Source organism: the organism of the source record quoted next, unplaced genomic scaffold (genome assembly GCF_019419815.1).
Source record: "Pyrus x bretschneideri cultivar Hongxiangsu unplaced genomic scaffold, Pyrus_bretschneideri_v1 Contig11, whole genome shotgun sequence".
Classification (NCBI taxonomy): Eukaryota; Viridiplantae; Streptophyta; class Magnoliopsida; order Rosales; family Rosaceae; genus Pyrus; species Pyrus x bretschneideri.
Genome location: NW_025999402.1, coordinates 8130371 through 8156944, shown reverse-complemented (window position 1 = coordinate 8156944; position 26574 = coordinate 8130371). Strand labels below are relative to the sequence as shown.

Genomic DNA, 26574 nt, shown 5'->3' with positions numbered 1-26574 from the left:
ACGCTACAAACTTCTAGGTCTAGTTGAAGGTACTGAGCCATGTCCACCGCCATTTCTTCAAGATCAAACCGTTAATCCAGATTTTGAGATCTGGTATGAAAAGGATCAGAACCTGTTGATTTGGTTGAATTCTACACTATCGGAAGATGTCATTCCGTTTACTGTTGGTGTCTCTTCTGCTCGTGATCTTTGGATCAAGCTGGAACACCGTTTTGGTGGTGTCTCTGATGCTCACATCCATCAACTCCGGTCTCGTCTTCAAGCAATTCAAAAAGGTGCTCAATCCATGGCGGATTATCTTCAACAACTCAAAGAACTCTCTGATTCTCTCTCTGCTGCTGGTGCACCTATTTCTGATCGAGATCTCATTGCGGCCACTCTTGCTGGACTACCTGATGAATTTGAATCATTTATTGATTCCGTCATGTTACGCCTCTCTTCCACGTCTTTGGATGAGTTACACGGCCTTCTTCTTACCAAGGAGCTTTCCATGTCTCGGCGAAAGCAGATCTCTTCTTCCTCTACAGCGCCCTTTCAAGCGTTCTCTGCTCAGTCTCAACCGCCTCTTCTTCCAACTCCACCGCCTCAAGCATATGCTGCTCAATCTCAACAATCTCTTCGATTCACCTCGAATCGTGGTCGAACTAACTATCGCGGTAATCATTATCCCAATTCTGGTCGGTATACCAACAATCGTGGTTATAGAGGCAATTATCGAGGTTCATCTTCCAATCGTGGTCATCCACAAGGTGTTCGTAATTCTTATGTCAACAGCTCTCATGATTCTTGCCAAATCTGTGGTTCTCATAGTCATGCAGCAATCGATTGCTTCGATCGCATGAATCCTGGCATTTCTGGGAAGATTCCTCCTGCAAAACTTGCAGCCATGTGTGCTCACTACAACTCCAAATCTTCTCCCTCTTGGCTATTGGACTCTGGCGCCACTTCTCATATCACTCACGACATTGCCAACCTATCTTCACCAACACCGTACACTGGCGAGGACAAAGTTTATGTCGGTAATGGTAACGGTCTCTCTATTCATCATATTGGCTCTTCTTCTTTGCATTCTCCTACTGCTAAATTTCATTTGAGTAATGTCCTTCATGTTCCTCAAATGAAACACAATCTGTTATCTGCATCCCAATTTCTCAAAGATAACTATTGTGCCTTAACACTTGATTCTGATGGATCTGTTCTAAAGGATCGTGCTACGGGGAGGACGCTTTTGCAGGGCCCCGTTAAAGATGGCTTTTATCCTCTGCGAAGTTGTCCTTCCATTCCTCCTTCTTCTGGATGCACTTATGCTTTTGTCAGTGCTCAAGGTTCAGTCAAACTGTGGCACAGTCGACTGGGACATCCTTCCTCCTTTATCTTTCGCAAAGTAATCTCCAGCAATAAGCTTGCTATTAAAGGTACATCCTCTGTTGACTTCTTTTGCTCCCAGTGTGCTATTGCGAAGAATCATAAACTACCCTTTAGTTCATCAACTACATTCACTTCTCAGTCCCTTGAGCTATTACATTGTGATTTGTGGGGACCTGCTTCTGTACCTTCAGTGAGTGGTTTTCGGTTTTACTTTCTTATTGTTGATGACTCTAGCAAGTACAGTTGGTGTTTTCCTTTAAAGAATAAATCAGAGGTGTACTCTACTTTTGTAATCTTCAAAGCTTATGTTGAGAATATTGTTGGTAATAAAATCAAGATTCTTCGTTCAGATTCTGGGGGTGAATTTACCAGTTTGCAATTTAAGGCTTTTCTTCATACTCACGGTATTGTTCATCAACTTAGTTGTCCCCACACACCAGAACAAAATGGTTGTGTGGAGAGGAAACATAGACATCTTGTGGAGACTGCTCGGACCTTATTAGTTGAATCTAGTCTTCCTCATCTCTATTGGGTTGAAGCCTTTACCACTGCAGTTTATCTTATTAATAGACTGCCTATCTCAGGAAATACAAAATCTCCGTGGGAATTGCTGTTTAACAAATATCCAGATCACTCCAAACTTAAGGTCTTTGGGTGTAGTTGTTATCCATGGTTAAAGCCCTACATTTCTTCTAAACTTGATGGGAAAAGTAAGCGATGTATCTTCTTGGGTTACAGTTTGCAACACAAAGGTTATAGGTGTTTGGATTTGGACCATAATCGGATTTATGTCTCTAGGCATGTTACTTTTGATGAGGCAACTTTTCCATTTAAAGATGTCATCTCTGTCCAATCCTCTGTTGATCAGTCTCATTCTGTACCTTCATCAATTGATCTTCACTTTTTCATGCCCACATCTATACCCCCTGCACCCGTGTCTTTATCATCCTCACTACCATCTTCTTCCCCATCTACTATTCCTTCTCAACCTGTCTCTCAACCTGTCCCTCAACCTGTCTCTCCCTCTCCTTCTCAATCTGTTCATCAATCTGTTCCTCAACCTGTCCACCCACCTATCCCTCAACCTTCATTTGTTTCTAATCTGCATCCCATGGTTACTCGCTCCAAAAATGGTATTCATACACCTAGAGTATTCACAGCTACTAAACATCCTCTTCCTTCATCCACAGATTACATTCCTCATACTTACCTTCAAGCCTCTAAGTTTGAACATTGGAGAATGGCCATGCAACATGAATTCAATGCTCTTTTATCCACTGGCACTTGGACACTAGTTCCTTCTTCACCCTCTCACAATGTAGTTGGATGCAAGTGGGTCTTTCGCATCAAAAAGCATCCTGATGGATCCATTGAGCGATACAAAGCACGCCTTGTTGCTAAGGGATTTCACCAAAAGGAAGGTCTTGACTATACAGAAACCTTCAGTCCAGTTGCAAAGCCGGTTACTATCAGACTGTTGTTATCCTTTGCTGTCCAGTTTAATTGGTCTCTCAAACAACTGGACATCAGCAATGCTTTTTTGCACGGTGACTTAAAAGAAGATGTGTTCATGGTTCAACCACCTGGGTTTCAAGATCCCAGCAAACCTACTCATGTGTGCAAACTCAGAAAATCTCTCTACGGCCTGAAACAGGCTCCTAGAGCTTGGTTTGACAAATTATTTCAAGCTCTTCACTCTCTGGGCTTTAGTCAATCCTCTTCTGATGCATCCTTATTTGTTCTTCATGCTCCAACTCTGGTTCTCGTACTTGTATATGTTGATGATATTCTGGTCAGTGGTCCTGATGCTCACATCTGCAATCAGTTCATAGCTCAATTGAGTACTTTGTTTCCTGTTAAAGATCTCGGTCCCCTGCATTACTTTCTGGGTCTAGAAGTTCATCATACACCAGATGCTATGATTCTTCATCAAAACAAGTATCTACTTGATCTGCTGCAGAAAACACATATGACTGGTGCAAAGCCTTGTTCCACACCACTCAGCTCTACCAAATTAGATCATAGTGGGGACTTACTTGCTGATCCCACTGAATACAGATCACTTGTTGGTGCTCTTCAATACTTAACTTGGACACGACCTGATATTTCTTTCGCAGTCAATCAAATCTGTCAGTTTATGCATACACCCACTGTTCTTCACATGCAAGCAGCCAAACGTATATTGAGATTTCTCAAAGGCACTATCACTCATGGTCTTTTGTTTAAGAAAGGGGATTTGCATCTGTCAGCCTATTCTGATGCCGATTGGGCTGGTTGTTCTTATGACAGACGATCCACCAGTGGTTCATGTGTTTTTCTGGGCACCAACTTAATTAGCTGGAGTGCCAAGAAACAATCAACCGTAGCAAGATCATCCACGGAAGCTGAGTACCGTTCCTTGGCTCACACTGCTGCAAAAGTTACTTGGATTTGCAAGGTGCTCAAGGACTTTGGCTTTCCTCTCTCTCACAAACCCACTCTCTGGTGTGATAATATCTCTGCTTTATCTCTTGCTTCCAATCCTGTATTTCATGCTCGCACTAAGCATATAGAGATTGACTATCATTATATTCGTGAGTTAGTCCTTGCACATCTGGTTGAAGTCAAGTATGTGTGCAGTCAAGATCAAATTGCAGATATTCACACCAAAGCCTTATCTAAAAACCGGTTTCAGTTTTTGCAGTCCAAGCTTTCTCTTGGAATTCTAAATTCTTCCAAGTTTAGCTTGAGGGGGTGTAAAGATGAAGATGCTATATCATAACTAAAGTTGATTAGTTATTAGTTTTGTATAAGGTGTCATTTATGTAATGAGTTTATCTTGTGTGATAGCTTAGACTAGCTAAAGGTAAATAGTCAAAAGACTATATATATGTAATTGTATTATTCCTTTGACATAATGAGAAAATACAGAAAGCTTAATACTTAAGAAACCTCTCTCTCTCTCTTTCTTTTCTCTCTTCTTTCTTCTCTCTCTTTCGTTTGCAAGAACACAGATCTTCTACACAAGGCACCGCCTGTTTTCCTGCACTCAAGTTTTATCAATACATAACATTCTAGCAGCAAATTATGGCATGTTTACGTAAGTGGAATAGAACGGTAGGAATGGCAATTGCACTCATTCCAAGTGATTCAAAGTATTTACCAATACTTGGGGAAATACGTACGTGGAATAGGAATGGAAGTAACGGAATTACACTGATTCAAGTGTTATATCAACATTTATGAAATGAAAACATATGTGAAACCCACCTAAAGCGATGAATCAGACTCCTGATTTTCCCAAAATTAGACTACCCAATAATAAGTAGAAAACCAATCACTCATTTTGCATGTAAGACTGAATTGAAATAGATTTAAAATTACCAAATTTGTAGAATCATATAAAAACTTATCTATTATAATCCTCTATAAAATTAGCAAAAATTATAGAAGGAATGAAGGAAATTAATCTAAAAAAAAGGTATTTGATGTCATATTTTTTTTTTACTATTATAAAGGGAAATTACCAAAATTTATAGAAGGAATGAAGGAAAATAATATAAAGGCTTATATATATACTATTTACATTTTTTGTTTTTTATTTTGTTTTTTATTTAATTTTTATATTATAAATGTTTAGAGAGAGAGTTTGAAACTTATGGCGCATTTACGTAATCGTAATAAAAATATGAGGAATTGAATTGAAGAGTAATTGGAATGAGAATGAGTCAGAATCAGATTTTTGCTGAAGTTGTTTACTTAAATGTTCTGGAATCAGCCCTCCCCTTAGTATAAAAATATCGATGTACTTAGAAATGTTCATGAATCGGAATAGAAATGATACTAATTCCATAAAGCTGTTTGCTAATTCAGCAGAATCGGAATATAAACCAGTATGATTACTAAAATACCTTTGTCCCAAATCAAATATTTTATATACTTTTTTTAATAAAATTTGATATAATATATAATAGTAATAAAAAAATAAATTGCTTTTTTATTTTATAAACACATTAAATTGTTTTTGTTTAATTTTTTTTTATAAATTTAAGTATGTATTTTAATATTTAAATTTTCTTGCTCAAAATTGTAGTTTCTTCTTTTCGAAATTGTGCATAATGTGAATGGGGGCATAATAGAAAGAAAAAATGCATTCTTGATTCCTTCACCATCCAGAAATCCAAATACTATGGAGGAGTCCAATTCCTCAAATTTCAAGAATTGAATTCCATTTTTATGTGTGGGTCTCACACGTTGATTCATAATCACAAGAATTATCCATAATTAGAATCGAATTCCTTATTTTCATGCTTAATGAGAGTTTCAAACCGGAAAGCACGCGTTGTAACCCAACATCGTATCCATGTAAACATAATTTGATATAAATTGCAAAGCATTTTGGTTATCAACAATAAGCATCTCATTCATGATGTCATTCATACTACAGAAAAAAAGTTAGCAAATAACAACCCCCAAAGTTGTTGGAAAAATAACAAACAAATCAGAAAATATAACCCTACAAATTCTCTGTCAAACACGCTGTTTCTGTTCCACTCCCAAACTACCCTCACTCCCTAAACAAATTTACACAAACTACCCCCCTCCAGAAACGTCTCGGAACACCATCTCTAAGACTATCTCACTTCTTCGCCTTCCTCGCCGGAGCCTTCCTCTTCACCGGAGACTTCACACTCTTCGGCTTCCTCACAGCTCTCGCCGGAGCCACCGGCTTCTTCGCCTTAGCCTTAGACTTCACTTCCACCTTCTTCCCCGGCGACGTCCTCGTCGATGTTCTTGCCGCCTTGGCAGCAGGCTTGGCCGCCACCGCCTTCTTCACCTTTGGCTTCGCAGCTGCCGCCTTAGGTTTAGCAGCCACCCCTTTGGACTTGGGTTTAGCAGCAACCGCTTTCGACTTGGGCTTCGACGCAACCTTCGCCTTGGGCTTCGCAGCCGTTTTGGTCTTCGCCTTGGCGACCACCGCCGCCGACTTCTTAGGCTTCGGCGCACCGGCCGTCTTCTCTTTCGCCGGAGCGGCGCCGCGGACCGGAGGCAGTTTGAACGAGTTTTTCACCTTGACGAGCTTTCCGGCAGCCACGAGCTTCTTCAAATGGTAGAGCAGAAGCTTCCTGAAGGTCGGCGGCAGATTCTTGTGCTTCTCCTCCACAAACTTGGTGATCGCGTACTGGCTCGATCCCGTCCTCTCCTTCAGCGCCACAATCGCCACCGTGATCATCTGAAAACCACAAAAACGACATCGCAATCAGCCTCCGAAAACACAAAACAGACGGCAACATCGTAAACTAAACCAGAATACCGATTTTCCGACCACGTACCTCGACGAATGGCGGGTGTGCAGGCGGAGACCTCGCCTTCTTGGCCTTGGCAGCGGAGACGCCAGTTCCAGTCATGGTCGTTGACTCGGCGGTTTGACTCAGTTAACTCGGAAACGGAATCGGAACGGATTTTTCGGATTTTGGATGGAGAGAATCAGAAAACGGGAAATGTGAAAAGCCAGTTGGGGGAGAAGGTGGTTTATATGGGGAGGAGGTGAATGGGAAGTGCTGAGCGCTGATTGGTCGGGGCAGTGCGATCCGGATCGAGGAATGTGCAAGTGTTTAAATTTGGGTCGTCGGATCGAGGGGTTATCTGCGGCTGGGATGAGAGTTTGGGGCGTGACTCGGATAGGATTGACCGCTTAAGCTTTTGTTTGAAGGCTGCTTTTTGTTTGGGTTGTCAAATATTTGATGGGGGATTTTAGGTTGTGTTTCTGAGTTGATTTGTAATGGGTGTAATTTTTTGGGTGGTTGATGGATTTTAGTGAGATTTTGATGGTTGTGAAGGTTAGAACGTGAAATTTCTAATGGGTGTTTGGTTGGTGGATTTGGATTTTTGGATTGGGAGAAATTTGGATTTGAAGATGGATTGGTCAAAACTAGGGTTTCTTTGGAGTTTGTTTGAGTTTGATTAGATTTTACGAGAATGTTTTAATTACATTTTCTTTTTTTTGGTCTTGGATTGTTGTAGGCTTGTAGAGGAGTGAATTGGTTCAAGAATCGTGAAATTCCGACAACAAATGAGTCACAAAATGTCGATCAGAAGGACGATGAAGTTGAACATATTTTGAATAGTTTGATAGTTTGTGATACCTAATTTTCATATGAAGACAAGCATGTGTATAATTTGTTATGATTTAATTCATCCAACACAAGTCGACTCATGTTTGAGGTGTTCTTTGAGGAACCACACAAAACAATGTAGCCATTCCAGATTCGATAATACATATCTCTTTCTCAATAATTTTCCTCTTTCTTCACTAACATTACATCATTTCACCATACAAACATTATTATCAAAACCATTCATTCTCTAATTACTATCATCTAAAAATCATTTCTGTACAAATTCATTTGATTTGAAAATTGTTTAGTCATCCATTTGAATAAAAGAAATTGACGATTCATCACATATTACAATATGGATGACTAAATGGCATCAGAATGAAATAGAGCTTTTTTTTAGATGATATGTGGATGATGATAAAGAAAATGAACGGTTTCGATTTTTCTTATTGTACGGTGAAATGATGACATATACGTTAGTGGGATATGAGAGAAGTATTGTCCTTCCATAGTTACCTTTCACTAATCACATATGACATTTTCTTCTAAATCAACTGCTCATTGTATAAAAATCTTAATTGTTACAAAAATTGTCTGAGTTGTTGGGTGCATATGAGACAGTAAAGGATTGCAAATTTGATTGATTTAGTACAAAGATGATCTCTAAATGGTGTTTTTAGAAATTAACTATTTCAATAACAACATGTATGATGAAAATTTGCTAATCACAACTGCATTAGCGAAAAGGTGCTTGTTCAATTTTGATTGTTCACTAGTTTTTTCGTTTTCAGGAAATCTAGTAACCTACACACATGTCTTGGTGAATTTTCGGTCTGCGTTCTGCCGAGAGGTTAGGTTTGATAAATTCACCAAGACATGTGTGTTGGCGCAACGCAAACCGAAAATTCACTTGTTAATTTTGGATAGGTGAGGAGTTTTCACGACTTAATAAGATATCCTGAATACTTAAATATATTAGGCCCTTTAAAGGAAGGTATTCTCATTTTTTTCTTTCTTTAAAAAATAGGGGTTAGTTGTGGGACTCACTTCACATCGAATTTCAATGATCCGAACCGTCTATTTTGTTAATCTTGATTCATAGATCATCTTTAAAAAAAAATTCAATTCAATCCGAAACATTTGCCTATTTAATTATCACAATGAATTTTCATCGTTTCTTAGAGAATAAAGTATTCGTCAATTTTTTTTAATTCAATTAGATGTCTCAAATATTTTCAAATTGACTAATATTTTGCAAGGATGATTTATAAGGTGTAGCTTAAAAATAAACAGTTCAAATCATTGAAGTTCGATGTGTTGGAAGCGTCACAACTAATCTCCATTTAAAAAAAATGGAAATCCTTTCTCTTAAAGGCATCCAGTGAAAGATTCATAAATGTTTCTTCACATAGCTGTTGGAAATTATATATTATAATATATAATCTTAATAATTGAATGAAAAATAGTGTTGACCATATTTCTTAGAAATGTTATGTTATTTAGGTGCATTTCTTTGTCAAATGATGTATACTTATAGATGAAAAGTTACATCTCTTTAACAATAAGTACTTGGGTGCTATATAAACTCATGAAACCATCATCATTAATATAGAAAATTAGAGTTAATTTTTACTCTTGAGAAATAGGGTTTCCCTACTTTGTTTTTATCATGCTTCGTGTGTTAAATTCCGAGTCGTGTCTTGAGAGTATGAAATATATAAAGTTCGCCAGAGTTCGAAGATTGAAGTGCTTTGACTTCCGATTATAGATTGTTGAATCCTAGGAGATGGACGCCTATCGAATTACAAGCACAAAAGTAGGGGCGAAATTCTATCTTTAGGACATTGCATTTATGTAAGCCTCAATCTCCAAGTTTGTCAGTTTTTCTAATTTTATCTCTAGTTGTTTATATTAATCTTGTATACTATTGATGTTGTTATTTTATTTATGATTATTATCATTGTGTTTTTTTCATTTTTTTTAATATTGGTCCAACAATAGCAAGATGAAGCTCGCACATCTACTTGTCTTTGGCTTCCCACCCTGGCTCGGGTTTTTTTTTTTTTTTTAAGCTTTCAGGTGTCGTGCCCCATGTCACTCAAGCAGAACATCAAAATGAACATTGAGAAATTTCTTATATAGCAATGATAGCAGTTGGGCAATTGCATACACTAGATTTAATTGATCCACCAATGTCGTTTTCTTATAATATTATAGGAAAAATTATTTACCAATTTTAAGATAAGAAGTGTGAACACTCCTTATGACACGCAGTGGCAGAGTTTACAACAATGGGATCATGATTTCGATAAAAGAAAAATTATTACCCTATTTCGTTAAGTATTTGTCGGCACTTATTAAAATCTATTAACAACGCTAAAAGCTTGTTATGACATCTATTGATAACTGTTGTGTTCTTCTAGCATCTACTTCTATCAAGATGTGCCCATGCTAGTAGACTGTCAAGACCTACCTGCCAAAACTTTTTGAGCGAAACATTACGTCGAGAATATGGTGTGCACCATTGGGTTGCATAGAAGAAAAAGGAGAAGGAAAGACACAAGAAAGAAAGAAGAAAAAAGAAGGAAAGACACAGGAAAGAAAGAAGAATAATGGAGAAGGAAGAAGCAACAATAGGTTGTACTTCAACATTGTTCACTCTCTTTAGTTGGAGTTAAAGATAATTACCAACAAATGTACACGAGATTAAGAAGCTGTTGGAGTCATGAGCAGTCATTGACCCCAAGCTGACTCCGCTACTAATGACACGTTTACTTACTTGGTAGAGTTAGTACGGAATCAACTAGCTAGTCCCTCTGGTAGAAATAATTCCTTACTTTACAGGCATTAGAATGTAGATTTAAGAGCAAGTCTAGTGGAAAGGGCAAGGGTTAGGGGCTAGAGGCTTTATTTGGCCTCTCAAAATGCAATTATTCAAGAAATTGGTTGAGCTCGGCAATTTCCTTAACTACCAAGTCATGCTTTAGATTGGAAATAATCGTTGGTTAGACGCTCCGACAACAACTCAATACGAAGGAGCCAAGTAGGAAGACGAAACAACTATGTGTATAAGGTAAAAATGGAGAAACTTAACAATAAGAAAAAAGAAAAAAGAAAAAGAGGTTGCTTAGGGTTGCTTTTATAAATAACACTTATGCTGATCGACACTTTTGCTAGAAGTGCTTCTATACTCGAAATTTCAATTTTTTCATCAAACCTCGTTAAAAACACTTTTTACGGTTAGAAATTAGGAAAACTAATGAAAAAGTTGAAAACTTTGAGTTTTAACGATAAGGACAAAATAAAGGGTAGAGTGAATAGTATCAGGATTGACGTTTTAATGTAAAAATATAATTTTTCATTAAAATAAACAGAATCATGAGCTTTTCATTAAAGTTTCGGTAGAAAATCTTCTTTTAAGCTTTTTCAAAAAGCAACCAATTATAACTAAACAATCCCAATAGGCCCAAACTTGATAGGCAAGCCCGGGAAAGGACCAGAACGGACTCTATAGTCTAGTACCCGTGGAGATACGGATACTCGGGGCGGACCCGACTCCTCCAAAGCTCCGGCAAATAACCCGTTAAATCGAGGACATATATAAACCCAACCATAAAAACCCTAATTTCCCCACTTCCACTGCAACTCCACCAGTCGCCTATTCTCTCTCTGTCCCTCTCTCCCTCTGCGAATTAGGGTTTCTTTTCTTCTTCAGCAAACATGGTGAGCTCAAACCCTCTTAACATTTCTCAATCAAGCATTTCTATTTTCCAATTTTCTAACTTTTGTGTACGATTTTTCGCGGGAATCAATCTGACTGCTTGCGGCGGTGGTTCGGTTGCCAGGCGGATGTGGAGGCTGATGTTGCTGCGGCAGGAGTCCCGAAGAAGAGGACGTTTAAGAAGTTCAGCTTCAGAGGCGTAGATTTGGATGCGCTTCTCGATATGTCGACTGATGAGCTTGTCAAGCTCTTCCCTGCCAGGGCTCGCAGAAGGTACATACAGATTGTGAATCTACGAATAAATATGTATAAGTACCTGTACTTGTATGTATGTATGTATATATATGTATGTATATATCTATTTATACTTGTTAGTTTGTACAATGGGTTTTGGTTAAGCTGAATGCTGTACTGTATCGGTGGGGTGATGAAATGGGTTCAGGTTCCAGAGAGGTTTGAAGAGAAAGCCAATGGCTTTGATCAAGAAGCTTCGCAAAGCTGTAAGAATTCTTATGTTTTCGGCACATGTTTCAGTTTTTTTTTTTTTTTTGGCTTTTGTCATTAATTTCTTGTTTGGATTATTCGATTAATGTGGTGTTTCGAATCAAGAATTATGCTTTAAATTTGTGATCAGTTAGTTGTCTCAGCTTATGAATCCGGAATAGTTTCTTGCGATGATTGGGAAGTTCATATAGAACTAAGCTAGAAATGAACGAAATCGAAATTCATTTTATCTTGGTTTATATATAGTCTCTTTTCTACTATGAGTGGTGAAGTAGATTAACTTAATTTGTATCAATGGATGCAGGATTCATTATATGTAGACGCCCCAACGAAAATCTCTTATTGTTATTTGATTTGCTATCGGTGCCTTCTTGAGAGTCTTTAAGTAATTCATGTTCTAGGACATATTGCAACAAGTTTAACATCTGCAATCATTTACTTTTTTCGTTATGAATGTTTGTTCTAACTCTATTGCCTTGCCATGTTTATTTATTTAAGAGCAAACTTATTGCGAGTGTATCTGTGTATTTATTATTGGTTTTCCATGCGTTTTGGAATAGAAAAGGGAGGCTCCACCTGGTGAGAAACCGGAGCCAGTTAGAACTCACCTCAGGAACATGATCATCGTACCTGAAATGATTGGTAGCATCATTGGTGTGTACAACGGCAAGACCTTCAACCAGGTTGAGATCAAGCCTGAGATGATCAGTCATTATCTTGCTGAGTTCTCCATAAGTTACAAGCCTGTCAAGCACGGAAGGCCCGGTATTGGTGCTACTCACTCTTCCAGGTTCATTCCCCTCAAGTGAAGTTTCTACTTCCTCCTTGATCACATGTTCCCTGATATCAGATGTTGAGAGCCTTTTAATTAAGTTATGGATTTGGATTTTCCTTTATCGATATCTTTTGAATGTTTTATCATTCTGTAAACAATGACAATGTCGACCGGCTTGTAGGATTTATCGGATAAAGATTTTCTTTCAATCAAGTTTATTAGTATCTGAATGTGTTTCATGTTGTGATCCTTAAATTGCTGTTGGATCCCTGACTGTACATTCAACGCTTCACCCATCCGGTACATGTCATAGTAGAATTTTGGTTTTGATAACGAGGGTTCGGAAGAATTGAACATTAAAAAAAACGCTTTCCATCAACTCAATTTACATTTCACATGAAATACTAGTTAGCCTATGTTTGTTCCGTTTGAAGCTCCATGTTATACAAGAAGTACCAGGATGCACTTCACAGCCGGAACTTTCCTGCAACGGGGTGTCTCTGGCGGTATTCCAAGCCAATGCCTCAGCGGGCGGACTGGGAATGCTTATGCTCGCCTTCGTAGGTGACTATGAGCATGGCAGGGTCTTCAAGGCATCTCTCTACATGTTTCCTCGCAGGACACCCTCTTATGCTGCTACATTTGTAGTATCCCCTACATCAATTCCCTTCATAAGCCAGACTGAAACAACCATAACAACTACAGAAGCATGTTTGAGCAGAGAAAATAGAATCGTTACCTTGGGTACGGGGAGCCCTTGATCGGCTTCTGCCCGTATTTCCGCCACGAAAACTCATCGGGAGGAATGTCTGAAGTCTTGTCACTAATGGCAGGGACCTTAAAAGTTCTTTTCACCCTCAGTTTCCTGTTAACAAAAACAACATTAGTTCAAGCGCTTTGGCTAGAGCGGATCTGCTCCCGCTATGCAACCGATTGAAGCCTCAACCCACAATTTAGATTAGTTTAAGGTAGAATATCGTTTGTTTCAAAATAGGTAAAAGAACACCCATCTTGAAAGCGATAATTTCAGAATAAAACTCACCTCTTCTTGGGATATTGGCATTTACCACTGCTGCCGCAATTCACACTCCCATTTTCCACCACACCAGTGCACCTACTTTGCTGCTGCGAACTCTGACCGGAAATCCGAGGCACGCCATTGATCAACCGAAAAGAATCTCTGCCGGTGTTGACCTCACCGCCGTCGCCTATGCTCAAACATGACATGAACGATCTGGCCGATGTCATGGAGGGGTTGAAGCTAGAGCTAGACCTATCAAATGCAAGGTTTATGCCACTGTCTATCCCAGAAAACACCATTTCACTCTGATATTTCACCTGCTGGGGGTGAAACTGCAATTTTTCTCTCTCTTCCTGGTGCTGCTTCAAAGTTTTTGTTTTGGGAATTTGGAGGGGAAGCTTGAGATTGGCATCCGGAACTGGGTTTCCTGGAAATTTTTTTTCTGCGTGGGGGGTTTTAGGAAAAGTAGGAGGGAGTAACTGGAGGGGTTTTGGTGAAATATCTGAATAATTAGGGCCGTCTGAGAAGATATTTTGAGGGAAAGGTGGTGGGTTTAGGTTTTTCTTCAACTTTCTCACTCTTCCTCTTCCATGGCTGAGGAGAGAGAGAACTCTCTTGAACTTGAACACTGCCACCTCAGTCTCCACCTGCAGGTTTTTCCATGGTTTTGGTTTGCACAAGAGATTGAGAACTCTGTGGCAGCTCCCAACTGCTGCTCTGTTAGCTGCCTCAACCTCCTCCATTCTCTCACTCTCTTTCTCTCTCTCTAAACTCTAAAAAACCTTGTCAAGATCAGATAGTGAAGTACCCAAGAGAAAGAAATAGTTGCGGATTAATTAAAAACTGAAAACGAAATGGTTATTAAACGACAGACAAAGTCCTACTAATGAACCTGCTGCATATATCAACTTGCTCCAAGTCCAACTCTTTTCCGTATTAAAAAAGTAAGTAAGATGGAAAACGGGAAAAAAGTGGTATGAAGAGATTGATTTGGGATGTGATGTGAAGAAAAACCAAGGCTCTCTATAGGAGAAGTGTGAAAGATGAACATAGAAAAAATAAATGATCAAAACGAGTGAAAGAGAAGACTTTTTGCTTTGTCTTTATAAATAAACGAAACATAAATTCAAACACGAGAAGAAAATAAGTTTTTCTCTTTTGAATATATGCCTTCGTAGCTGTTCTCACTTGATTTTTTTATTTTTAAAAATCGAACGATACGTTAAAGTAGAGTTGGTGATCTTAAAGAATGCATTTGTGCGAGTAATCTGGCTAAAACGATCATTTTCGTTTTCAAAATTCAACTGTGAAATGATTATTATTTTTTGTATGTCATTAACCATTTTTTTTATTATTTTAACCAATTTTTCAAATAATAAACTATTATAACAAAAAAATTAATCTTTTACTTCTATATAATTAAAGAAAATTTTCAAGACAGGGAGAGAGAGAGTGAGTGCTCTGTTCTTAGCAAAAGGGTAGAGGAGGAGGAATGAGGAGAAAGAGGATCTTCTTTGCGAAGATTTTGAGATTTTTAAATTTTGTTCGTTCATCGTATAACAATCATAAATTATTTTAAATATTTTTATTTAAAATTAAATATGAACTGTATCTGTAAAAAACTGATCGCATGATGTACGATCAAAGAACTCGATTTGAAGATCTTCGGAATCCTCACAAAGAGAATCCGAAAAGGATCCTCCATCGACGAGGAGGAGGAGAAAGTAAACAAAAGTGGGATCCACTACGCGGCCAAGATTTTCACTGTTTTAAATTTACTGTAGGTCAGAAAAATTTACCGAAAGTACACCACTGAGTACTGCTGCTACCCAGATGTCCTGTCTGATTGTCTTGCTTGCTGCACTATGTACCGTAGCCACTGCATAGTGTAAGGCATGCAGCGATGTCCACAGACGTGGGCATATGATGCGTTTGGCGATAATGGGGTGCGTAGGTGCCCCATTGTTGAGCTGCTGTAAATCTGTGACACGAGAGATTCTATTTTGCAACTATTTTATCACGATTATGAGGTAAAATTTTTATTGGACATGTGGTTTATGTTTTAAACACACGAATTTATCAGGTTGTAAGAGAGAATCTTTCTACACGAGTAGAGGACTTTCTTTATTTGGTTGTGATCCCCATAAGATATGAAAACTTTGACAAGTTTGTTGCACGAAACCAACTCTCACATTATATGAGATTAGTGCGAACTTAGTTAAACTAGAGAGCTCTCACAAATGACATGATTATGATGCCTTTACACAAGATTTTCTCTACTCATCTGCATGTATGATAGTGACACCACCCGCCATACCTATAAATTTCTCCTTGTATTCTTTAGCCATTTTCGCAACACTTATTTTTTATTTTTTATTTTTTTATCTAGTTTTCAAGGAAATTCGTTGAATAAAAATTTATAAGGACGTCATATATTAAAGAAATTATCGACCAAATACTAACGACATATCAATACAATTATCATAAGTGATTATTTCAGCGATTGAAATTTGTCATATCAAACAATATTACACATATCTAATTGATAAACTTGGAGATGACCATTTAGTGCTTAAGGTAGTGGCAAATGATTGAAATCCAGTTAAGGTTAGGTAATGATCTTGTGTTCAATTTGTGATAATTGTTCAAGTAAGTTCTAGCACATTTAAGAAACTCACAACCACAAAACATTGATTAATTGCCTTAGTTAACAGGTATTGTTAATCAATTGGACAAGTGAAATGCTTTATTTATTGAGTTAGGCAAATGATCACTTCCCTAGTAAATTATTGGTGACCCAAAAGTCGCACACCTTTTAGAATTTTTAAGTGGATATTTAAGGAGATGGTTTTTGAAACGACATTAGTAGAGGAAGAATTATGTCATCTTGCACTAATCTCTGATAAGATGGATTAATAAATTATAATAATTACCATAGGAAGTCTTTCATGATGAAAAGCAAGTTTATCATCTTGTCTTAGTGGAGTATAGTTGAAAGTCGCATGCATAGATTATCAAATAAAATAGGGAATTTTGCAAGGGAAACGTTATTGGTACTCTAAAAATCTCATTATACACTTCTCACAAGTATATTTTTCTTTCCTAATATAGAAAGTTTGGAGTGTAGAATGAGATTTTTGGAGTACTAATAACAATTCCCTTTTGCAAAGAGAGTTTTAACGAAAAGTCCATGGTATCATTTACTTTAATGAAAAACCATATTTTTACACTAAAAAGTCAATTTTGGTACTATTCACTTTACCCTTTATTTTGTCCTTATCATTAAAACTTAAAGTTTTCAAACCCTTTTCATTAGTTTTCCTTTCTGCAAAAGTACTGTCTGGACTTGCAAGCATGTACATCAATATCGTCTAAACTTTTAATTTTTATCACCTGGACTCTCTTAACTTTTGAAATTTACTAACTACGTTAATTTCCATTCATTCTACTGTTAAAACATGTACGCGCCCTCTCGTGAAGGGCTATTTTTGTCAATTCACTTTCTAGGGGATGCTGAAGTCAATTTGTACAAAGGCAAAAGACTTTTTATTTTTTATTTTTATTTTTTATTTTTAGCGACCGTTGAAGTCTGATCATGAAGAGGAAGGAAGAAGTTGATTTGGGGTCTAATTTTGGCAAGGGCTGTCACATCCCGGCCCGGGACAGATCACTTCCTGGGCCCGTTCCACCACCGTAGCACGATATTGTCCGCTTTGGGCTTACCATTCCCTCACGGTTTTGTTTTTGGGAACTCACGAGCAACTTCCCAGTGGGTTACCCATCATGGGATTGCTCTAGCCCCCTTCTCGCTTAACTTCGGAGTTCCTACGGAACCCGAAGCCAGTGAGCTCCCAAAAGGCCTCGTGCTAGGTAGGGATTGGAATATACATTTAAGGATCACTCCCCTGGGCGATGTGGGATGTCACAATCCACCCCCCTTAGGGGTCCGACGTCCTCGTCGGCACATTTCCGGCCAGGGATTGGCTCTGACAATTGTCATATCCCGGCCGGGGGGGATCACTTCCCGGGCCCGCTCCACCACCGTAGCACGATATTGTCCGCTTTGGGCTTACCATTCCCGCACGCTTTTGTTTTTGGGAACTCACGAGCAACTTCCCAGTGGGTCACCCATCATGGGATTGCTCTAGCCCCCTTTTCGCTTAACTTCGGAGTTCCTACGGAACCCGAAGCCAGTGAGCTCCCAAAAGACCTCGTGCTAGGTAGGGATTGAAATATACATTTAAGGATCACTCCCCTGGACGACGTGGGATGTCACAAGGGCTGCGTGAAGAATTGAAGTCAAAATTACACAAAAATCTAGTCCTTCATTTACAGCGAGTTTTCAAGATTTTTTTTTTTTTTGTAACTCAACAAGTGGGTGTATAGTTCACCTTAATTTATTCAAATATTAATTTTTCAAATTCTTATAGAGAACTGGGGCTGTACAAACCCCCAAATTTTGGCGCAATATTGATTTAGGCAGTATTACCAACTTGAACATAGCCAACCTCATGAAGTGAATTGGCGAAAATATCCCTACATGTAGCATGTTTTAACGACAAAATAGATGGTTTTACGTGGTAGACTCCAACTGTTAAGAAAGTCTAGGTGATAAAAAATAAAAATTAAAAGTTCAGGTGGTATTATCACGCATACTTGCAAGGTCAGATGATATTTGTGCAAAAAAAACTCCACAAAATCAATTTGACAATCAATCAAACAACTTTTTTTTTTTTTTTTTTACGGCGATATATTTATAATAAAATAATATAAGAATGAATAGTATCGAACTTGTCGTGAACGAAACCTCTCTTCTTGTTTGAAAATAAAAAATAAAAGAAGGTGAATTAGAATAGCCAACAGGATCCTCTTCGGATCCTTTTGGTGAGAATCTTGAGGATCCGTGAATCGTGTTTGCTCATTGTACATCGTGCGGTCAGTTTTTGTCAAGTATTGTTTATGTTTATTTTTAAATAAAAATATTTAAAATAATTTTTAATCGTATGATATACGATAAACGAACATAATTTACAGATCTCTAAGATCTTCGCAAAGAGGATCCGACGATGATCTAAGACTCTTAGAATAGCGGGTCTGCAAACATGATATAGGCCCATAAGCGAATACCATCGTCCGTCGGGCCACAGAAAAACCCGGTTTCCTGCTCGTTCTTTTCCCCCTCTGCTCCAGAACTTTTAACGACCAAAACGTCGACGTGCAACGGATCCCTGCGATCGTCGGGGAACCGAATCAAACGAATCAAAGCGACGACGACCCTTTATCGCATGGATCACAACGATTGGTGGTGCGGAAGCGATTAAATCTTTCGTTAATTGAACGGAAACATCCTGGTAAAACCCTAATTCTTTTAGCAATGCAATATTTTGTGAAATTTGGATTTCTAAATTATTTGATAATTTAATTCTATTTAGTTAAATAAATGGCTAATTAAAAATTTAGTTTTGATTGATTGCAAATGCAATTGTATGTATTTCTTGGAAACCAGGCTGGATAGGGATTATATATGCGAAGCAAATAAATGGCTAGTTAGATGATAATTTCATGCAATTTATCTGTGTTTTTTACTCCTAATTATAGTAGGATAAAGAGGGTCACTAAAGGTGCGGGAATAAATTGGTATCGAACTCTCCATCCACAAGATTCGGACCAAGACCTACTGACTTACCGTGAATAGAATACTACTAGACCATCATCATAGTAAATTAGAACTGAAGGTTTGGATCACTGTTTCAAGTTCATCGATAAGTACCACACGAAAATATTCACATATTAATGGAGTTTCAAAGTGTTTTATCGAATAGTTTGAAGATTGGTATCTCATTTACTTTGTTATTCGATTTGCATGTATTTTGCGTCTATATAGTTTCTTTCGTTCACTAGCCTGAGGCGAAGTATTTCACCTCAATGTATCATCATGAATGCTGTAAAAATGTATATGATAAAATGACACAAGCACTGGTAATGCACCTAGGGAAACATGAATTTCATACTGTCATGGCGACCCGTATTTGGTGTCTGTTTTAAGTTCTGCTGATGATTAAGCCTTTACATTTTAGGAGCATGTTCTTTCTGTTTTTGGTGGGTTCTTATGAGGAAAATGAACTTCATCACGTCTCCATGTTTTATTTAGGACTTAAACATCAATTTCCGTGTGAGTTTGCATCTCATTGTTCGCAAGTGCATATTGAGATTTCGTCATTCAGTTTGGTTGTATTTGGCAAGGTATGCAAATCGGTCAAATATTCGGTGCCATAACTTATTTATAGCTTGTGGGGTTCTATTCACTTGTGTTCTGGTCCCCTCCAATGCTCATGTATCCCAGACTCCTGGTGCTCTGCGTGAATCAGAGTTAAGTGCGTTACAATTTAGCCTGGTCTTTTCTGTTTCCTGCTGTTCAGGAATTTTGTCCCTTGTATTGTGCAATAATTTCTTTTCTCAAAAAAATTGTGAGTCAAGTTTTGAATTTATGTTCATTGTTAGTTTTATCTTCGCCCCACTTAGTGGGAAAAGGCTTTGTTGTTGTTGGTAGTTTTAACTTCGCTGTTGTCGGAGCAGTTATGCAGTATCTGTTTTGGTTCCTCGTATAGTCTACTTTCAGTGGAGTAAGTAGTTGGAAACTGGCTACATGCTTTTCTAGGTTTGGAACCCTAGTCCTTTCAGAATGCTAAGCTGAAAATAAATTTCAACTGGTTTTGACCAGTGATATTTGGTAATGCATGTCATAGCTCTCATCTTGTTTTCGTTTTATGCAGTGATTTTCGTAATGTGCTGGAAATGTTTTACGTCGCGTCTTTCCGATTGCAAGTGTTGTTTGGAATATCTTCTTGTTATAAAAGTCGATTTGTGAGCTTAAGTTTTATTTGGAGAGACGCTTAATGGAACTTTGGTTGGGTGAATGTGCAGGCTTCAATGTGTCGCAATGGCTGATCGATATCTGGTTTGTGAGTCTCAATCGTCGAGGCATAATCATCCGAAGCGATCAAGACCTGCCAAGAAAATCGTTACCAAATTTCATTTAAAATGGTTGTAATAAAACTTTGAACGTACGATAACTAATTAGGAAGCCAAATCACCAGTAAGGCACATGAAGCCTTCGAAGAGGTTCCTAAAATTAGGTTTTTTGGACGAAAACCATAACATGGATGGTTTCGTTCAAAAAACAAAATATTACCCGAACGGGGAGGGAAGGAAAGAATTTAATTTTGTAAGGACCTTTAGCGGCGACCTTTAAATCGCCATATAATATAGATTTAGCGGCGACAAGTGACGAATTTATTGTCGCAAAAGGTCATTTAACATGTTTTAGACCTAAAATTCGTCACTAAAAGTAGTAAAGTCGCCACTAAAACTAAAAAACCGTTGCAATAGGTTCAAAATCGTCATTTTAGCCTCAGACTCGCCACCTTTCTACTGATTCATGTCTTTTAGCTGCAGTTTTCTGCTCAATATTTATCTTCCTTCAATTAAATACTAGAGGCAATTGAAGTAAACCATGAAAAAAGTATTTACGTCTCATTTTCTTGATGTTATATCCGCAATCCAATTAGAAAGTAAAGAAATAGCTTGTAAAGTATGTTTGTTTGCTAATGCTCGTGTGAATTATGACATTTTTTTCCAGTTTATTTTATGCAAAATGCAAGATGTCAGCAGCCGAATAATATCAAGTTAATTCTTAAGTTTAATTTTAGTTTTGGATGTCAGCAGCCTAAGTTCAAAATCGCCTTCTATCATAGCGCGGCGTATATCTACAAAGTCAAGCAAAGCAATCATAAACAGTTCACACAACTAAAACACACACACACACACACACACACAGTATATACACACCTGCAGACATGGACGGAGATGGCTTAGCCTTGGTGGGGGTGGATGCCCCCACTTAATTATTTTTTGCTTAAAAAATATTCTTTTAGTTGCTTGTGATATTAGTATTAACTTTTTTATGCACTAGTGCCATCGTTGGAAGAACATATTCAGTCGTAAAATTTCTGTTGAGAAATTGGATGAAAGATCAATGGATAAATGATAACATGATTATTTTTTAATAGAGAGAGATTTGATGGTATTAGTGATGAAGTTGTCATTCAACGTTTGAAAACATGAAACGCTTCGAGGGATATTGTAATAAGTTGTATAAAAAAAACCTTATGGATTAATGTATAAGTGTTTTGTTGAGTACATTCTTGAACTTTTTAATTTGTAACATTGTTATTTGAGAGTACCCCATCCATGCAGATCTCTAACTTCGTCCTTACCTGCATAAGTAAGTTTGAATGTTTATTATGGGGGTCATCTTTCGTTGATTTTCGCTTTGAACTCTCGTTGATTCTCGAAGTTTGATGGTGGAGGCAGTGTAGCCAAAGCTACAGTTTTATAAGAAGATCCTGTTACAATCTATAATGGCAATCCCAACAATTTCAAAGATGATTGTGTTGAATAATTTTAAAAGTCCTATATGTCGGCTAAACAAATCATCATTCCAAATTTAATTGGATCAACGTTGTTTGCTGTGCTGAGAGCCGAGGAGTTCTCTCCGGAGAAATCTTCACCCGAACAAACGCGCTTTGTGATAAAGTTTTCTGTCTATAGGTTTGCACATGTGATCAAGTTGATGGCACTATCAGTGTAATTGGTGCTGAACTATTAGTCATCTCTTTGAAATCTTTATAGCTAATAAATATGGAGCATAAATGGAAGTGACACATGCATGAACATTATATATGTAGTGTTCAACTAAAGCAAACATGCCATTAGTTTTCATTGTTGTTGGGATGACCGTTTCACAAACCTGCACTTTCTGCCTTCTCAGGTGTGGTTTTATAAAATAAATTAAAAAATAAAAATTTGCTAAATAATAAAAATTTTGTTGCTAAATTGATCGAAATCAAATATTGCTAACACATAAACCAAATATGAATGTCAAAACGGTATTTTACTAGGATCTAACTTGAGATCTCTTCCTTACAAGTAAAGAGAAATGTTACTAAATTGTAGTACTAATTAGCTCTAGCAATCCTTTTCAAGTTCAATAAGATTGAAAGTTTTAGAATGGGCCTCTCAGAGTGTTCAAAGTCCTTCAAGTGAAAGAGAATCTAGGAGAATATTAACATTCTTCTCGCTTCCCTTTTCATTTCAACATTTTCGCTTTTACTTATTAATTTGTCAACGATAAATTAGAGAGCTCAATGTAGTGCGTGGCTTTCAGATCAAACTGAACCCACCCGCCCAAGACACTCTTCCTTCCTCCTTTGATTTACAATGACATTCTACTATAGGGCAGGAGAAAATAATATTCCAAGGGGATGAGAAATTAGGCTAGGCCGCACAATATGAGGGGCAATCATTGACTAGGTATCAGACTCAACTCAGTCTTCACAACCAAGAGAGTCGAACTAGTGAATAAGAATCACTAATAAAACTCAACTCACTTGGGGATTGCGACCAACCTAGTTCCCGTATAGCTTTGTCACTGTTTCTAGCCTAGACCACCTAGATTCCTACATAGCTCCGGCTCGGCCATTTTCATTTTCATTTTCATTTTCATTTTGAGGACTTGAAATCGTTTTTCCCTCCCTTTATATCGCTCGTATTAAAATAAAAAGGAAACAAAAAAAATATACACAAAATGAAGATGAAAGTGATTTAGAATAGTGGGTCCAAAGTGTAAACACAAAATGGGCTCATAAGCAAATACAATCGCCGGTCGGGCCACAAGAAAATCCAGTTTCTCTCCTCCTCGTTCTTTCTCCTTTCCACTTCACAGCTTTTGAAGACCAAAACGACGACGTGCAATGTACCCCTGCGATCGTGGCCGAATCGATTCAGAGGAATCAAAACAACGACGACCTTACTAGTCCCATCATCGTCGGCTAGTCACATTGATCGCATCCCCAACGATTCGTGGCGTGGAAGCGAGTTGATCGTTCGTTAATTGCATGGATTAATCCTGGTAAAAACCCTAAGTTATTAGCAATATTTGTGAAATTTGGATGCAAATTAGTTGGTAGCTAATTCAATTTAGTTAAATAAATGGCTAATTAAATTCAACTTTGATTGATTGCAAATGCAATTGTATCTATTTCTTGTAAATCAGTTCATGCCGGATAGGGATTATTTATCAGAATTCAAATAATTGGCTAATTAGATGATAATTTAGTGGAATTTATCTGTGTTTTTGCACCTAAGTATAGTAGGATACATCAAGGTAGGGTTGCAAATTAGAACAGAATACTTCGAAGTGAAATGTTGGTCCCTGGTGATTGGGCGGCTCTAAATTCCGAGCAGGTCGAAAACAGGGAAACACCTAAGACCCCTATGCAATAATTGGAATTTGATTTTTGAGACCTCTCCTGTTGATGCACAAAATCGAGTAGATAGTGAATCTACGTAAAGAGTGATGTGAGGACCTACGTGGGGGCGCTTATGTCAAAGGTAGATGGACAAAAAAACCTGCAAGGAAGATAGAGTAAGTACCGAAGGGCACCGGTGTGGCGCTGGCCTAAGAGCCCTCTGATGCTTAAGTTAGCAAAGTATGTCTACGGTGCCAAGTGAGTGAGTGTAGTGGTAATATAGTGTTGAACAGTAAATGTGATTAACCCTTTGAATGGAGTAGAAGTTACCTTTTTATAGAGGCAAAGTTGTAGAAGATTTTTTGACTTTGGCCAATGTGGGATCGAATGTATTTAATGTGGTGTTGTCGCATCATGATTGGCCTCCAAGTTGGAGAGAAATCTCTCATTAATCATGGGAATAGCCACGTGTCGTGGCTCTCACTTGTTGTGAGGTCGATTCGTGCGCTTTGGCACCTTTACTGAAGCAGGGATCCTTTGGAGGGTTACCGAGGCTTCCTAGTTGACCGGTACTCGGTGGTTTTGAGGTCGATATAATATGGTACAAACATCTCCAATCCTGATTTCTTTTAAAGATTGAATCACCGTTTACAATTTCGTCTGTAAGTACATACCACCGAAAAATATTGAAATGTTAATGCAGTTTCAAAGTGTTTGATCCAACAAGTTATTCTTTATCGAATAGTTTGAAGATTGGTATCTCATTTACTTCGTAATTGGTTTTAGATGAACATTTGGTCTATTTGGTTTGTTTCGTCCACTAGTCTGAGAAGAAGTATATAGCATCACTGTATCGGTATGAATGGCATAAAAATCTATATCCTAAAATGACAAAAGCACTGGTAATGCACCTAGGGAAACATGAACATCGAATTCATAATGGCCCCGTGACTCGAATTTGGCATCTGTTTTAAGTTCTGCTGATGTTTAATCCCCTTACATTTCTGGAGTTTTTTTCTTTCTGTTTTGGGTTGTTTCTTATGAGGCAAATGGGCTTCATCATGTCATCCATGTTTTATTTAGGACTTAAACACCAAGTTTTGTCCGAGTTTGCATCTCATTGCTTCCAAGTGCTTATTGAGATTTCTCCAATCAGTTTCGATGTATTTGGTAAGATAAGGAAATCAGTCAAATATGGTGTGACATGTCTTATTTATATCTTTTGGGGCTCTGAAATCAGTCGAATATGGCGTGACATGTCTTATTTAAACCTTTTGGGGCTCTGTTCACTTGGTGTCTGGTTCCCTTTAATTCAATTTAGGTAAATAAATGGCTAATTAAATTCAGTTTTGATTGATTGCAAATGCAATTGCATGTATTTCTTTGAAGCCAGTTCATCCTGGATAGGGATTTATATATGCGAAGCAAATAAATGGCCAATTAGATGATAATTTCATGCAATGTATCTGTGTTTTTTGCTCCTAATTATAGTAGGATACAAAGGGGTCGTTAAATGTGCGGGAATAAATTGGTATCAAACTCTCCATTCACGAGATTTGAACCAAAACTTACGACTTACAAGTGAAAAAGAATACTACTTGACTAGGTGGGGAAGTGGGAAGTGAAATGTTGGTCCCCATGTAATATTTGGTAATGCTTGTCAATGCTATCATCTTGTTTTCTGTCTATGCAGTGATTTTAGTAAAGTCCTAGAATTTTTTTGGGTAATTCTATTAACACCCCACAATCTTATGAATACACCCCATAATATATTTTTTCAGTTAAATTTTCGTTTATACCCTGACGAATTAAGTTCTGAAGTCGAAAATAAACCCCATCCACCCCCTTATGCCGGCTGCCAACCAATAGTGTGGGCAAAAAATCCCAGCCACTCGCCATGCTCTTTCTCTCCATATATATATATATATATATCCAATCGCCAGTCACTTGCCGGTAGGTAATTGGGAATTGGGCTGTGTGAATCAAGAGTGTTGGTCAATTCTCGGTCTGTTAGAGAGTCGGTCTTGGTTGCCAACTTCCGCGACGTGGGGGGTTTTTGGCTGTGCTGATATCGATGACGAATACCTTTTATATGGGTGGCCCGTGGCTGTGGAGCTAGCTTTTTTGCCGTCATTTGTTTATGGGGATGGGGTGGCTTCTGAAAAATGGAGTACAAAGTTGGAATTTTAGAGGCACATTTTAAATGTGGGGTGTATTCATAAGGATGTGGAGCGTTAATAAAACAACCCATTTTTTTAACGTAGTTTCTTTCTTTATGACGGCAAGTGTTGGTTTGAGAAAACGAAAGCTGTTATTTTATTTTTATAAAAGTTGATCTGTGAGCTTTCAGTTTTATTTGGAGAGATGCTTAATGGAACTTTGGTTGGGTGAATATGCAGGCTTCAATGTATCACAGTCGCAGATCAATATCCGGTTTATGAGCCTCAATCGTCCAGGCATAATCATCCGAAGCGATCAAGACCTGCCATGGAAATCGTTACCAAATTTCGTTTGAAATACCTGTAATAAAACTTTGAACGTACGATAACAAATTAGGAAGCCAAATCACCAGTAAGGCACATGGAGCCTTCAAAGAGGTTCCAAAAATTAGGTTATTTGGACGAAAACCATCACCTGAATGGTTTTGTCCAAAATCCAAAATATTACCAGAACGGGGAGGAAAGGGAAATAATTTTATTTTTGGTGGACCTTTAGCGGCGGCCTTTTGATCGCAGTATAATATAGTTTTTGCGGCAAAAAGTGATGAATTTATTGTC

General features: G+C 37.9%; 3 protein-coding genes and 2 long non-coding RNA genes across 5 annotated transcripts; 3 read left to right on the top strand and 2 right to left on the bottom strand.

Annotated features, from left to right (window-relative positions):
* Positions 1 to 5743: 5743 nt before the first annotated feature.
* LOC103961347 (histone H1.2-like) lies at positions 5744 to 6857 on the bottom strand. Its single transcript, XM_009373893.3, has 2 exons — positions 6681 to 6857; positions 5744 to 6580 (listed from the first exon to the last, which is right to left on the bottom strand). Exons 1-2 carry the CDS (start codon positions 6753 to 6755, stop codon positions 5987 to 5989), a joined length of 669 nt encoding a protein of 222 aa, XP_009372168.2. The 5' UTR covers positions 6756 to 6857; the 3' UTR covers positions 5744 to 5986.
* A 4223-nt stretch (positions 6858 to 11080) lies between these two features.
* Positions 11081 to 12692, top strand: LOC103961350 (40S ribosomal protein S15-4). Its single transcript, XM_009373895.3, has 4 exons — positions 11081 to 11189; positions 11312 to 11460; positions 11630 to 11687; positions 12252 to 12692. Exons 1-4 carry the CDS (start codon positions 11187 to 11189, stop codon positions 12498 to 12500), a joined length of 459 nt encoding a protein of 152 aa, XP_009372170.2. The 5' UTR covers positions 11081 to 11186; the 3' UTR covers positions 12501 to 12692.
* A 123-nt stretch (positions 12693 to 12815) lies between these two features.
* On the bottom strand, positions 12816 to 14233 carry LOC103961349 (probable WRKY transcription factor 74). The gene is made up of 3 exons (XM_009373894.3): positions 13509 to 14233; positions 13206 to 13331; positions 12816 to 13120 (listed from the first exon to the last, which is right to left on the bottom strand). The coding sequence occupies exons 1-3, from the start codon at positions 14228 to 14230 to the stop codon at positions 12991 to 12993; spliced, it is 978 nt and encodes a 325-aa protein (XP_009372169.2). The 5' UTR covers positions 14231 to 14233; the 3' UTR covers positions 12816 to 12990.
* Positions 14234 to 18610: 4377 nt separating this feature from the next.
* LOC125472096 lies at positions 18611 to 20619 on the top strand. Its single transcript, XR_007254047.1, has 2 exons — positions 18611 to 18838; positions 20412 to 20619. It is a non-coding gene; the product is annotated as an uncharacterized LOC125472096 (long non-coding RNA).
* Positions 20620 to 23193: 2574 nt separating this feature from the next.
* Positions 23194 to 26557, top strand: LOC108868238. Its single transcript, XR_001954350.2, has 2 exons — positions 23194 to 23457; positions 26197 to 26557. It is a non-coding gene; the product is annotated as an uncharacterized LOC108868238 (long non-coding RNA).
* Positions 26558 to 26574: the final 17 nt, after the last annotated feature.

Coding starts and splice junctions, on each gene's coding strand:
- LOC103961347 (XM_009373893.3), bottom strand. CDS start 6,755: ATGACTGGAACTGGCGTCTCCGCTGCCAAGGCCAAGAAGGCGAGGTCT. Junction 6,581..6,680: donor CACACCCGCCATTCGTCGAG/GTACGTGGTCGG, acceptor TGTGGTTTTCAG/ATGATCACGGTGGCGATTGT.
- LOC103961350 (XM_009373895.3), top strand. Junction 11,461..11,629: donor CCTGCCAGGGCTCGCAGAAG/GTACATACAGAT, acceptor AAATGGGTTCAG/GTTCCAGAGAGGTTTGAAGA. Junction 11,688..12,251: donor TCAAGAAGCTTCGCAAAGCT/GTAAGAATTCTT, acceptor GTTTTGGAATAG/AAAAGGGAGGCTCCACCTGG.
- LOC103961349 (XM_009373894.3), bottom strand. CDS start 14,230: ATGGAGGAGGTTGAGGCAGCTAACAGAGCAGCAGTTGGGAGCTGCCAC. Junction 13,332..13,508: donor TGCCAATATCCCAAGAAGAG/GTGAGTTTTATT, acceptor TTTTGTTAACAG/GAAACTGAGGGTGAAAAGAA. Junction 13,121..13,205: donor AAGGGCTCCCCGTACCCAAG/GTAACGATTCTA, acceptor GAATTGATGTAG/GGGATACTACAAATGTAGCA.